Source organism: Daphnia carinata, chromosome 3, assembly GCF_022539665.2.
Source record: "Daphnia carinata strain CSIRO-1 chromosome 3, CSIRO_AGI_Dcar_HiC_V3, whole genome shotgun sequence".
NCBI classification, from domain to species: Eukaryota; Metazoa; Arthropoda; class Branchiopoda; order Diplostraca; family Daphniidae; genus Daphnia; species Daphnia carinata.
This window is the reverse complement of record NC_081333.1, coordinates 170,205-182,717: the sequence shown is the minus strand read 5'-3', so window position 1 is coordinate 182,717 and position 12,513 is coordinate 170,205. Positions and strand designations below refer to the sequence as shown.

The 12,513-nt window shown below is 41.0% G+C and overlaps 1 protein-coding gene across 1 annotated transcript; it reads right to left on the bottom strand.

The window, feature by feature from the left end:
• Positions 1-1,495: 1,495 nt before the first annotated feature.
• On the bottom strand, positions 1,496-8,800 carry LOC130692779 (uncharacterized). Its single transcript, XM_057515846.2, has 7 exons — positions 7,426-8,800; positions 7,101-7,215; positions 3,646-4,392; positions 3,289-3,583; positions 2,973-3,222; positions 2,648-2,914; positions 1,496-2,573 (listed from the first exon to the last, which is right to left on the bottom strand). The coding sequence occupies exons 1-7, from the start codon at positions 8,472-8,474 to the stop codon at positions 2,042-2,044; spliced, it is 3,255 nt and encodes a 1,084-aa protein (XP_057371829.1). The 5' UTR covers positions 8,475-8,800; the 3' UTR covers positions 1,496-2,041.
• Positions 8,801-12,513: the final 3,713 nt, after the last annotated feature.

Here is a 12,513-nt window from a genome sequence, read left to right as displayed (position 1 = left end):
ATGTTCACTTTCAAAATGAATTGGATTCTCTCATTAATTGCTTGGTGATCGTAATTGGGACGATAACGCTCGTCGACCTTTTCACCTTCAGCCAATTCGTATGGTGCGGCCAGCTCGTCCACAGGTGCCACAGCATCCAGCAACTCCGGTGAGACAACGATGGGAGCCTCATATTCAGGGTACGGCATGGCAACGGCCAACGCCAACATCAATAACTATCGATACAACATGTTGGAATGAAAATCAAACCTTTCCTGATTTCCACGGTAAACGTGAGACATTAGAAATCAGAAATGCAGAAATAGAAAAGGAGAAAAAGAAGAAGTCTACGCAACTGAGTTGTCAGGAATAAAATACCGAATCTAGTCCTGAACACGGTTGGCTGCACTCATTTGAGCTAAAACACTAAAAGATCACACTCTAGATCATTCTGCAGACGAACATGATGACGGAGATGACCTTGAATAATAGTGTCGACATCTGCCGCTAGGCTACGGATGCAATATACATTCATCCTAATAAAAGTCGTTTTGTATTTCAAAATTTTAAAAAATCATCTTTATTTCTTGACAGAAGGTGAAAACTAAAGTTAAAAATTAATGTTCACTGTTTCGTTTTCATATATGTCGAAATAATTGCACAGTTATAGCCATTAACTTACCGTCCGGGTGGCCATGTTGTAAACAGTGTTTTGATCCCAGAATTCACTGTATATAAAGGTTGAGAAATCATCTATTGATGAGGTGGAGTAAGCTAGTGACTAAGGAACCTTCCTTAGTGCTAAAGGCGACTGAATGTCGAATGAAAGGTGGCTGGATGACAGGTCTGATCGCTAAGTACCTTTCATTAGACATTCTAGTCATACAGCCGGCTTGAATCAGCGGTTGAGCCTGCAGTATTGCATGTGTGTCGTGGTACATATCATGGAGTTGGCTAGGTGCAAACCGTCCGGGTGGCCTAGTACGGAGTTAGGTACATAATTGTCGATGAGCATTTCCGTGAGGATGGTCCCCCATCCATTACTATGATATTCGTGAATGTGTACCCCAGTACACACGCATGGATATGTTGGTAAATCACGTGACTATGTAAGGCAGTTGTACACGTTGGAACAACGAGAGGAGAAGAAGAAAAAGAAGAAAAAGAAGAGGACCGTCCGTTAGAAGAGATCCAATATATCTAATCCGCTAGGTTACAGATCCATCTGGGTCAAAAAACTGCCGAGAGCCGGGGTGGGGATACCCGGTATTGAGGTTGGTTCCTGTGAGGCCTATTACGCACACACTACTGTGGAGAACTCAACTGTTGCGATTCAAGTCACACTAGCTACTCCACCTTTTTTTTTTCTATAAAAGAAATCCCTCTTTCTTCATTCTCCCTTCTTCGTCATGTCTTTTTCCTCAAATTCAGATTATTACTGTTTAAAACGAGGCAGTCAATAACTCCACACCCGACTGTTGTCTTATCACTAATAAATAGAGAGAACAATGAGAAATTTCTTCTGGAAGTGACATTCTTCAAATCATATCAGCATTAGGAATGCGAAAACAGAATCATCTTTAAATACAAAAAATCGCACTACATACATAAGAAAAAAAGCCAATTATTTTTGCAGAAGATTGCAGGGTATAAACTGTTATTACTTGATGGAATATCCGCCTGTCTAATCGATCCGGAAATGTACAAAACGCACCTACTTCTTTTTATCTGATATGAACACGTCATTGCACCTGATCTATTGCCTACACTATGATATAGTATTACGAGTTCGTGGAACTCACATGATACGCCCCATTTTCAACCAGTCCTATAAGAAATTATATCAAAATGGACATGCGAAAAAGGCAGCACATTTTTTACGTTCATGGTGACATGTGGGGATCTAATATCCCAACAACCATTAGTTTTATGTTGATGTAAATGAAAAAAAAATGATAGGATAAGGAAAGATTGAAAAATCGTCCAAAATATACAAGGGAACTATGTAAACATGCAGACGCCTTATCTAATAGTTGACATTTTTAACACAAAGGAAGGCGTTTTAATTCATTTCAGATCCACCGGGCGCCATCGTTTCGTCCGAAGGGGCATGGTATCGATAAGAGTTCTTCCAAATTTCCGAGTAGACAATAGCCGAATGAAAGCGATAAAAGATGCAGAGCGGTAGCGTGATGCGTTGAATAATAGCCCAAGGCAGAAATCCATAAAAATTCAGCTGAACGGGATTAGCTTCGACTTTTTGCATTTCGAAAGTGTAGACAAGCCAAAGAGTCATGTTGGTTATCAACAAAAAAGTGACGCACTGTCGGCCTGGTTTCTCCAAATCCTGTTCGGCTGTGTTGACACTGCGTCTCGACATGTCCGAAATGAAAAGCATTTGTACCGTCACTTCAATGACGGACAAGAGGCCGGTGATGAGGACCAAGAGTGGCGGTTCGTCTGTCGACGGATTGGCCAGTGCTCCGGCGATCATCGAGAAGACGGAATAGGCGAAAATCCCAAGGGCAGAAACACGAAGCAAAATGTTGCCCAGCTCTTCCATGTGCTCCGAATGGAAATGCAAATGCCGGGCTCTGTATTTAAAAAAAATATATTTATATTAATTGAATACAGACAAGATCATCTGAATGTATCATGAAATGATTACCTGTATGCGCCTAACGCCATGGCGAAGATGGAAACGATAAGCAAAGTGCAATGGGCCGCGTCGCCCAGGATGAGTCCCAGTCGTTTGAATTGCGGCATGGGCACAAAAATGAAGAATAAAACGAGACAGAGGAGCGACGCTGTCAGGAAAAAGAGGCCAATAAAGAGTCCCTTTGAAGCTCCAACACAATCGACTCTCAATTGCCGAGTTTTGCTGTTCCAAATCGATTCGTCTTTAATGCCTCGGTTGTTCTCTTCCGTCTTGTACCTAAAAAAATCGAAAATGCTTAGTCAAGTTTGAACTTTTTATCAACGGATTGAAATACTTTGGGTTGAGGCCAATGTGTTCCCAAATGACGTAGAGAACTGCAGCGCCAATGAGCGAATATTCAATGAGGAAAGGATAGAGGAACGGAGCAGCGTCCATGATGATGTTGCCCAGGAAAATGCGACGGCCGCACGAGACATTGCCCGTCAATTCCCACAAGCTAATTTCTTTTTTACTCTTAACGGCTGCAACAGTCGGTGCGGCTGACGTCGCAACGCCGATGAGCGCATCGCCCAAAGTTTCATTCACTGTCCATTTGAAACACATTTGATTTTTTTAAAACACTGATACAATTAACTACAGAACATTGATACCTATATCAAAAAGGGCTGAATTTCCTCCTTCGAAACTTTCATCGCTTCCGGCCGCGGCGGCTACAGCCTCGACAATGTGATGTAGGAAAGCGTTGGAAACGGATTCATAGCCATCGACAACCGGTTGGCTTTGCTGCAGTTGTTGGCTCTTGGCAATTTTATCGTAATAATGATAATGACCATTGATCTCTTTCAACGATTCTCTAACCAACGTCCGAATCCAAACGCAAATGTTGGTGGCAACGCAGTGCATCAATCCGAAACGAGCAATCACTTTGAATTTGTGAATGTTGAGCTGAAAAAATAATAATAATAATGAAAATGAACAGTTTTAAAAACGAATAGTTAATGCCATACCCTGGCGGACACGAAGATGAAGTACATTTGGAGGAAGACAAAGGCTGCGTGCAGAAGCGGATTGATGCCACGCAGCAAAGCGAAACAAGGCGAATCGGGCGGCACTTCGAGAAAGGCACCGAATTCCAGCCCGTCATAAATCATAGTGCCCAGCCCGAAAGCCACAGCGCCGGCCCTCAAGAACAGACTTCCATGGCTGTGCTCATTATCGGAGACTTTAGTTTTCCTCGCCTTTCGACCGTTGGCAGCGCCGCTGGTGTTTGTGACAATGTCGCTGTTGCTGTTCATCGTGCTGTAGGAGACGATCTCGTTGGGCGAGTCTCCTACGCTCAGGCCGAAATTCTGCGGCATCCATTGCTTCGTGGCGCTGCTTTTGCGCGACGATGGATGCGGATTCTGACTGACGCCTTTCGACGAGTCGTCCATGTCGACCGGATCCGTTCGGCTGAATCTCCTGCGCTCGCCGCTCCGTTCGGCGCTGAATTGATTGAAGAATCGACGTAAAGGCGTCGGAGCGGAGACGATCTCGTTCTCGACCGATATGCTGGAATCGGGATTGCGTACAGCGTCGTAATCGCTGGTTTCATCTTCGGTGGTCGTCGTCGGGTTGGCCATGTTCGATTCCCTCCATCGGCTTAATTTCCTCAAGCGTTTCTTCTCCTCTCGGCGTCGTTTCGATCGCAATAAATAGCCGAACACGTACAGAAAGAACACGATCGAAACGGTGTATAAGAAGGCGAAGAAAGTCTATGAAATTTGAAAAGTAAAAACAGCCATCAGTCACTTGTTTGTAATACATTTGCATATGATTGCCACATGGAAAATTTGTAAACGTCACCCTATGGCACAAATGTGCTGACAGGATAACGCCCTTATTATGTTCTCACGAATCCTATGCAGACGACTAAATTAAAGCTGAAAATGATATCATTTGAATAAAGAAAAAAGAAAAATATATGCATGCACCGTACAGCCTAGAGGAACAACATTTACCTCCCTGTAAAATTATGCATTTGGGATAAACTTTAAAAAAGCCCAAAAAGAAAGAATGGCCCGAACACGTTTGCAATTTCCACGAAATTTTGCTCTCTTTTCAACTCCTTTTGAACGTAACATGCAACTGCGTTGCTTGTTGAACTGCTGGTATGCAAATAGCGAGCCAAGCTATTTGGCTATACCGCAGGCTATTGTTTTTCTTTTTAAGGTTTGAGTTTAATTACGTCATGAACAGGTGTAGGTATTTTACTGAAAATAAAGAGCCCAGCCAGGAATTGAGACGGAATTTCATCGAACGTGCTGGAACAAAAGCAAAAAGGAATTTAAAAGAGATGGTACACGTTGCAATATTTCAATGATGATGAATTACCTCTTTTGTTTTGCGCTGGGCGTTTCAGCTTACAACTCTTTCTCATCAGATATGTATCTTTTTAGAGTTAATTAATTTCACAACTACTTGAGATTCAATTATTTAATGAGACAGTGGGCTATGACAGCCCACTGTTTTTCGAATCAAATTTTCTTTTTTTTTTATATCAGCCTTACAAAGAGGCCACGGACGTGATTACGTGTCACGTGGCAAATGGATTTGTACACAGGCCTATGGGCTATGTAGGCAACTGTTGCTGTCATTCGGCGTTCCAAGGAAAATGGGTAGCACCAATGAACGGGTTTTTCATTAACCTACATTTTATTAAAGGTTATGCAGGATGACGTTTTCTACTTCCAACATTTCAGGCTCTGACTCAACTATTATTGGCAATTGAATGACGACAGCAGAAAAAAACTTTGTCATTTCTTCTTTGGAATATAAAAAAAAAGAAAAAGAGAAATTTGTTTTTGCTCTCCTTCATTCAAGCCATTTTTTTTTCTCGCAAACTTCGATTCTGCAACAAGTAAAAATGAAAAGAGCCAGTGAAGCGCATCGCTATTTGACTGAAACTATTTAGCTCGTAATTAACAACAGAAAGAAACTGTCACTTTTGCTCGTTGACTTTTGATGGTTATTATCTAAGGAAATCAATAAGACTGAAAGAATTGTCCACCAACATCGTCGTGCAGACGTAAATAAAAGCCGGTTTCTCTCTCCTTTTCGTCTGCTGACAACAATGTTTCAACAGACTGCAGACAAATACCATTTTTAGGTGTACACAACGAGATATTTAACTACGTTTTTAAATCAAATTGTCTAATTTTTACACTAGGGGGAATAAATTCGACCTTAATTTCGTGTTGCACGGACAAATAGCTCATTGGACTACGCAACACTCAATCAAAGTGCAGAAAAAATGGTTGTCCTTTGAGAAGGAACAGCCAATTTGCATGGAAATATCTTCAAGGACCCCAAAATGTCATGGCATTTGACACACAAAAAAACGGACAGCAAAAAAAAAATTGGAGTACTAGATTTCTCGTCGATGAAGGAGAGAAGGTCAATCAAAACTATCCAATCTTAAAAAAAAAAGAGAGAATGTGTTTCTTTGGGAGGTCCTATGCCACTACTAAAAGAATTGAAAACTAAAAGATCAAAAGAATAAAGTTTAAGGTTAGCCTAGTTCTCTCTCTCTTTTTTTTTTTAACCACTTGTATCTCTCGATCCAAGTATGTACAATTTAGAGTGTGTACGTTAGTTACAGGTTGTAAACAAGTCACCTAGGTTGCACACACGTCCTTCTGGGGTACGTGAAATTGTTCATCAGCCCAAAACATCTTTGCTCGAGTACGAGATTGTAGCACTTGGGGGTAATTAAAAACACAAGGAAAAACAAAAACGTGACCACCTCGTCTGTTCTAGTTTTATAATCTACACCCGACGAACATTTGGACGTACTGCTTATTGCAGCGTCTTAATGACTACTGAAAAAATGCATTCAACGTATTTGCGTTTGTTGTTTGCCTTTCCTTTGTTCTGTCACTGTAAAAGCGCGCGCGCAAAAAACAAGAACCAAACAAAGAAACTGCAGACGATATTTGTTCATCTTTAATTATTTGAATCAATTTCTCCTTTTCTCTTCCTTGAGGTCATTTCGAATTTTTTTGTAGAGTGTAACAACAAGAAAAAAAAAGACTTGTTTCGGCGAATCGAAAACCCATTTTTCGAGAAAATTACATTGTTGATGTATCACTTTCACCGGGTTAACGATGATGACTTGAGTTCATGGAATCGAGCAGGGGGGTATCTATTTTTAAGCGGACGATCTTTCTCTTATGTGTGTCTGTGTCCCCCTTTAAAAGGTGTGGCCGAACTTAACCCGAAAAAAACGGCCCTGCACGCTTTCTATAAAAAAAAACTGCCGTTATGACTAAACACAGCGAAATCTAGAGCACGTGATGAATAGAAGAAAACCAAAACAAATATCTGGCATATAGAGAATGGAATTTCATGCCCGCCCCGCTGAAAAGTGAAAGTCTAGGTGATGGATGTAGGCTAGGCGACATTGAGATTGAGCAAAACTGACCTCAAAATAGAGGAACGGGACGTTGTGAGTGACGACTTCGGACAGGGCCGCCACGATGCAGATGACGATCAGGAGTTGGGCGTAGGTTGAGCTGCCCACGATGAAAAGCGACGTCCTGTAATTACGAAAGAAAACAAACCGTAGCAGGAAAACGAAACAAGAAATTCACGTGTGAACTTTGCACACCATTTTAAGCTCATGACAGGAGGCGGGTTTCATCCAGTGACACATAGATGGCAGTTGACATTCTCATTACTCAACTTGTAGCAGACAACAAACAAATACAAAAAAAAAAAAAAAAAAAAAAACACAAAAAAAGACATACCATCCGTCTTTGTGGAAAGGCATGGCGTGTGTTAGCGGTGGCGATGCTCCGTCACTCGTCACTGTCGTGCACGTGAATCCCGAACATTGCGAGCCATTCCAACTGGCGTAAATGGGCCCTTTGTTATTGGCATTGGCACCACCAATGTTGGGCGCCATGTAAATCTTATTGCCGTGCGGGCCAGATATCCGCGAAGTCATTAAAGAATCTTGACTTCTGCCCAGACCGTACAGCAATTGCCTGGGGGGGGCGGAAGCAGACGATTGTTGCAAATCCATGCGCAGCTGTTGACCTCGACGATCGTTTGCCTGGATCGTATCCATACCGGAAGCCATACTGCCCGATGATTGATTGGGCTGCTCGTAAATCGGTTCGGGGTTTTTCTGTTTCAGTTGTAGCTGTTGTTGTTGTTGTTGTTGTTGTGGCTGCTGCTGTTGTTGCATGAACGTTTGCTGCATCGATTGCAACATGGAAAAGATTCGATTGATTTTACGTTCGGGTCCCGATTTAAGTGAAGAGGACGAAGACAAAGTCGACGCCGACGTGCCTGAATTATCCGATTCAAACCCAATCAAACTTGAATTATTGGAAATTCGATCCGGATCCATGGGCTTCATCGGCGGGGGTGAAGTCGGTTCCGGCGGATGATGCTGGATGATTTTAGGTGATTTCAAAGCAGCTTCGTCCGAACAGACTTGAGTTAAAGTCAATTTACGCGACTTTTTGCGATTGTTTTTAGGCCGATGCGGCGCCGAATGAAATGTGACATTGCCGCCATTGTAATTGACGTTGCCACTCAGATAGCTAGTGCTCGGTTGATTCTTTAATTGGCCGTTATTCGAAAGCACTTCTTCGGCAATCATTTCCTGCGGTCGGTTGGCCATCGGAGACGAAGGATTTCCCCGCCGTCCAGCCGATGGCTCTTCGGTCGCCATTTCGGGTTGTAAATTTGGATAAATGGACGGACTTGTCGGTGCTGTTGATGAGTAACTGGTGCTAGGAACTACGGTAATGGGTGCCATTCCGGCCGGCAATAATTCTTCGTCCATTTTTTTGCGTTCGTAAATAGTTGTTTGTCTTGTTTCTAAATGCAATTTCACAACAACAAAAACACTTGACCGTAAAGGAAAAATGTGGGTGGTCGAACGAACCCGATCAAACCATTCCCGCCATAATAAAAAAAAAAAAACACTGATCACCAAAAAAAACTCGTGAGAGAAACTCCAATTTTTTTTTTTTTTTCTCTCACGGACTCGTTAAAAAGGGCGGGTCTGTTTGTTATTCAGCTGTTCCAGTGAATTAAAATGAAAAACGAAATCTTTTCGTTCAGCGTGGCGTGCAGCACCGGGGCTTGTCTGCACGGCTTCAAAGTTGGCAATGCACTGGACCAATGCCACAACGTTCCGGTCTCTTTTTCCATCTTTTCTGCTGACGAAATCAGGTTTGGTTTTTGTTTTTGTTTTTTTTTGTTATACTTGTTTTTCTTGATTTTTTGTTTTTGTTTTGTTTTTGTTGCTTGTTTCATCTGCACAACACTCGGTGCCGCCAGAGTTCCATAGAATTTTTATGCTCGCATTATTTTTTGTTATTCTTATCCTTCGATACCTTTCTCCTGTTTTTTTTTTCTTCATGAATTATTTTTTTTTTCTGCCATTAAAAATCGGCACACACGTGTCGAGATTATCACACCTCTTATTATTGGAGTGTTTTATTACAGCTTGCTGCTTGGCATGGGTGTTGCGTCTGAAACAACACAATTCGCGTAGTGACGTGAATTGTCGTCTTTTTGACGTAATTACCTCTTGTTATATAATCATTATGCAAAACTAGTTGCGTGGATTCACGCCAATCAGGCAAGAATGGCAAGAAACTATATGCACATTCTAGAAAACGTTGAGATCTCGTGAGTACGACGTTCGAAAGTTGAAAGCAATGCTTGGATCTCGTTATCAGTACTAGGAATGATACAAAAAAAAAAGGAATAAAATATTCCGTTTAAGTCTATTAAAATAATGACTAGAGTTTCAGTCGTGCACCCACAATCACGCTAATGTGTGCCTTGTGTCCAATTTTTTTTATAGACCAATGGGACTTGTTCATTATTATCGATTGATGCACGATGTTTTGATTACGTATCGCCAAACATATTTGACATTGCGTCTACGCACACAGCAATTCAGGCGGTAGTCACGAAATGTGCATTCAATAACACACATTTAGCCAATTAGCCTAAATGTGCACACTCACGTCAAGTTCTGCAGGGTGGGGCTAAACAATCGTTTGGTCAGACTGCCGTGATTGACTTCAATATTAAAATAATTGCTGCACGTTGCCGTTCCAAAGAACTACAATCCAATTAAGGTCATAAGTGTTTGGTCTTCCAAAATTAGTAACTACTCAACAGGATGCCTGATGTTCTGTTCAACATGTCCAGACTTCCGGTGCCTTTCACGTACGGCGTCGGTGCTTTACCAAAATCGAATATTAACGCGGGAGTGATGCGTAGGACGATTTAGAACGACCGTCCAATACACACCAAAACCTAAATGCAATAAATCAGTATTACTGACCTCAATTGAATATGCAAGAATGTTATCTTTTTTGCTGGAACAGCGCAAGGTTACACTAATCCTGATCGACAATGACTTTGACTTTTTTCAAAAATTTAACAATGTAATATATTGTGATTGAATTCGTAACTTTGACTGGCACAAAGAAAACATGACCCACTACTTAAAAGTGCATTTTTGTTTTTCTATGAAAGCAATTAACAGTTTTTCTTATCCTCTGTACAGTTTTACCTTCTGTCTGATTAATCCAGAAGAAAAAAAAAAATAGATCCGTGTCTTTGAATATTATCCGACGGTGAACGCAGCTGTATTGCTTTCAGGTTTGTTTTTTCTTTCTGATTCATATCACCAGGATACAGAAAAATGTTTATTTGTTACCTGCGTAGTATATAGATGGGCGTTGCCCGTGCCATTCAGGAATGCGTAAATTCATTTTTCACTGTTATTTTTTTCCCTCTCTCTCATGTGTTAAAGCCAACACGATTTCACAAATCCTTGTCTGCCGTGAGTGCTACACTTACGAAAGGCGAATATCCGTCGCTTGCAGCCCTCCATCGCGGGACACCTGGACTACATCATCGCCTTAGGGTTCGGTCCAAATGAGCCCTGCTCAATAACATCTGTTTTATGTATATTTTCAGTGCTCTATGAATCACCTGAATACGGTAGATGTGCAAATCAGTTTAATGGCTAATTTCGATCTCGTCTGTAACCTTATATGGCTCTATTGTAGTGCAATAAAAAGGATGTTGTGTTGTCTATGTCGTAGGTGGCGGTGAAAAAACAAGGGCTGGCCGACGAAGAAACACATGTTCATCAGCATTTGACTGGCAGCAGTAGTTGGGTTGCAAAGTTTCAAGAAAGAATCGCCAGGTGTGAATAAAATAGAAAAGACTGCGAATGGATTCGAACCCAATGCTCCACAATTTCAGCTAATTCCTACCTAACCTGTCTACCTAGAATTTCCACACGTGAATTTCTAATACATTCAAAAGTTAATTTGTTTAGTCTGATTGTTCTTTGAAAAATTGTCGTCACCTTTTAAAGTTTTTTTTTGTTGGCTCAACGTTGATTCATTTACATATTTTTCTCGCTGTCTTGTTTTTCTCTTGAATTTAGTTTACCCCACCTCCCTCTTTGAACTTTCTTGAAATTTTGTCCTCGAAATCTCTATACACTTGGGATTGTATTTCAAAAACTGATTTCCCCAAGGAATACTTTGCGAAACGTTTTGTTTCCCTCTCCACTTCCCAAGGCCTTGAAAGGGATTTTCTATTTCATACCCTGCCTCTATTTTAAGTATTTCCCAGTGAAAAACAATTCGTCGATTTTTCGTACACGTGTCAACAGGCTAAACAGTAGCACAAAAGAAATATGGAAAATCTTTAATGCCAGGGTAGATTTTAATTTCGAGCATTTCTTAGGAAACCAGTTGTTTATGCAAATGCAATAAAGTCATCGAATCGCTGCCCGAAAAGACCAAAATATGAGATTCATTTGCATACCATGCCGTATTGCAGAACTACTTGAAACGATTTACCTTTAACGGCTCTAATTGTTATTCTCAACTCCAAAAATGATTCGTAAGCCTAGCTCGGGAATGTCACAACATCGGCAGCAGAGATCAAACGACGTTTCACATTGTAATACACTTTGTACGAAAGCCAAACTGAAAATCCAAAAAAACCCGTTTCTATCGACATTTCTTCTAATGTGGTCAAGCCAATTGCGTATGGAATATTTTCCCACACACTGCTGACACTTTTTCAATTAATTTTTGTCACACGACATAGAAAAAAAAAAGCTGCGTCAGAGAAAAAACTAGAAGGACGAAATGCATTTACAATGTCGCAGTCAACAGCTGATCAATGGATTTCATAAACTAGGGTTTTTTTTTTTGTTTTGGTAGTTTGGCGGCCATGACCGCACCCACTTTTTTATCGTTCTCCTCCCAAGCGACCGGAATTTTGGCCCCTTTTCTTTGAATTTCTTTCGTTTAACATTTTAATTTCTTTCATGTCTAGTCCTGCTGAGAGTTGCAAAAGTGGAAATGACTCGACCGGATTTTTCCATGGAATTGATTAACATCCCCGAGAAACGGCTTCATTTTTTTTTGTGTCGTCCAGCTTGCAGCCAATATAACAAACTCGTTTGGGTGGGAATAACATAGAAATTTTCTAAATGTGATAATTTGCATTACTTTAAAGGGAAATTGTTACAGGATTTGGCTTGTCAATACAGCACGAGCTGAGTAATGTGTAGTACCGGTGTGACAATTAATGAATCGATGTCGTTGCATTAGGTGTCACACGATTCCTGGGTTCGGGTTATTTTCGAAAAAAAAAACTGTCTCTTTCAAGGAAACAATAGATGGAAACGTTACTCTTGTTCTAAGGACGAAATTCGACGAATTATGTTAAGGCTAACAACAACTTTATAGATTTGAATGGTCGTTTTGTGCCCAAATCACGATCGAATTTATTTTCAACAGTAAAACGTTATTTGTTTTTTTTAATAA

Coding starts and splice junctions, on each gene's coding strand:
- LOC130692779 (XM_057515846.2), bottom strand. CDS start 8,474: ATGGACGAAGAATTATTGCCGGCCGGAATGGCACCCATTACCGTAGTT. Junction 4,393..7,100: donor TCCCGTTCCTCTATTTTGAG/GTCAGTTTTGCT, acceptor CAAATTTCATAG/ACTTTCTTCGCCTTCTTATA. Junction 2,574..2,647: donor ATGGCGTTAGGCGCATACAG/GTAATCATTTCA, acceptor TTTTAAATACAG/AGCCCGGCATTTGCATTTCC.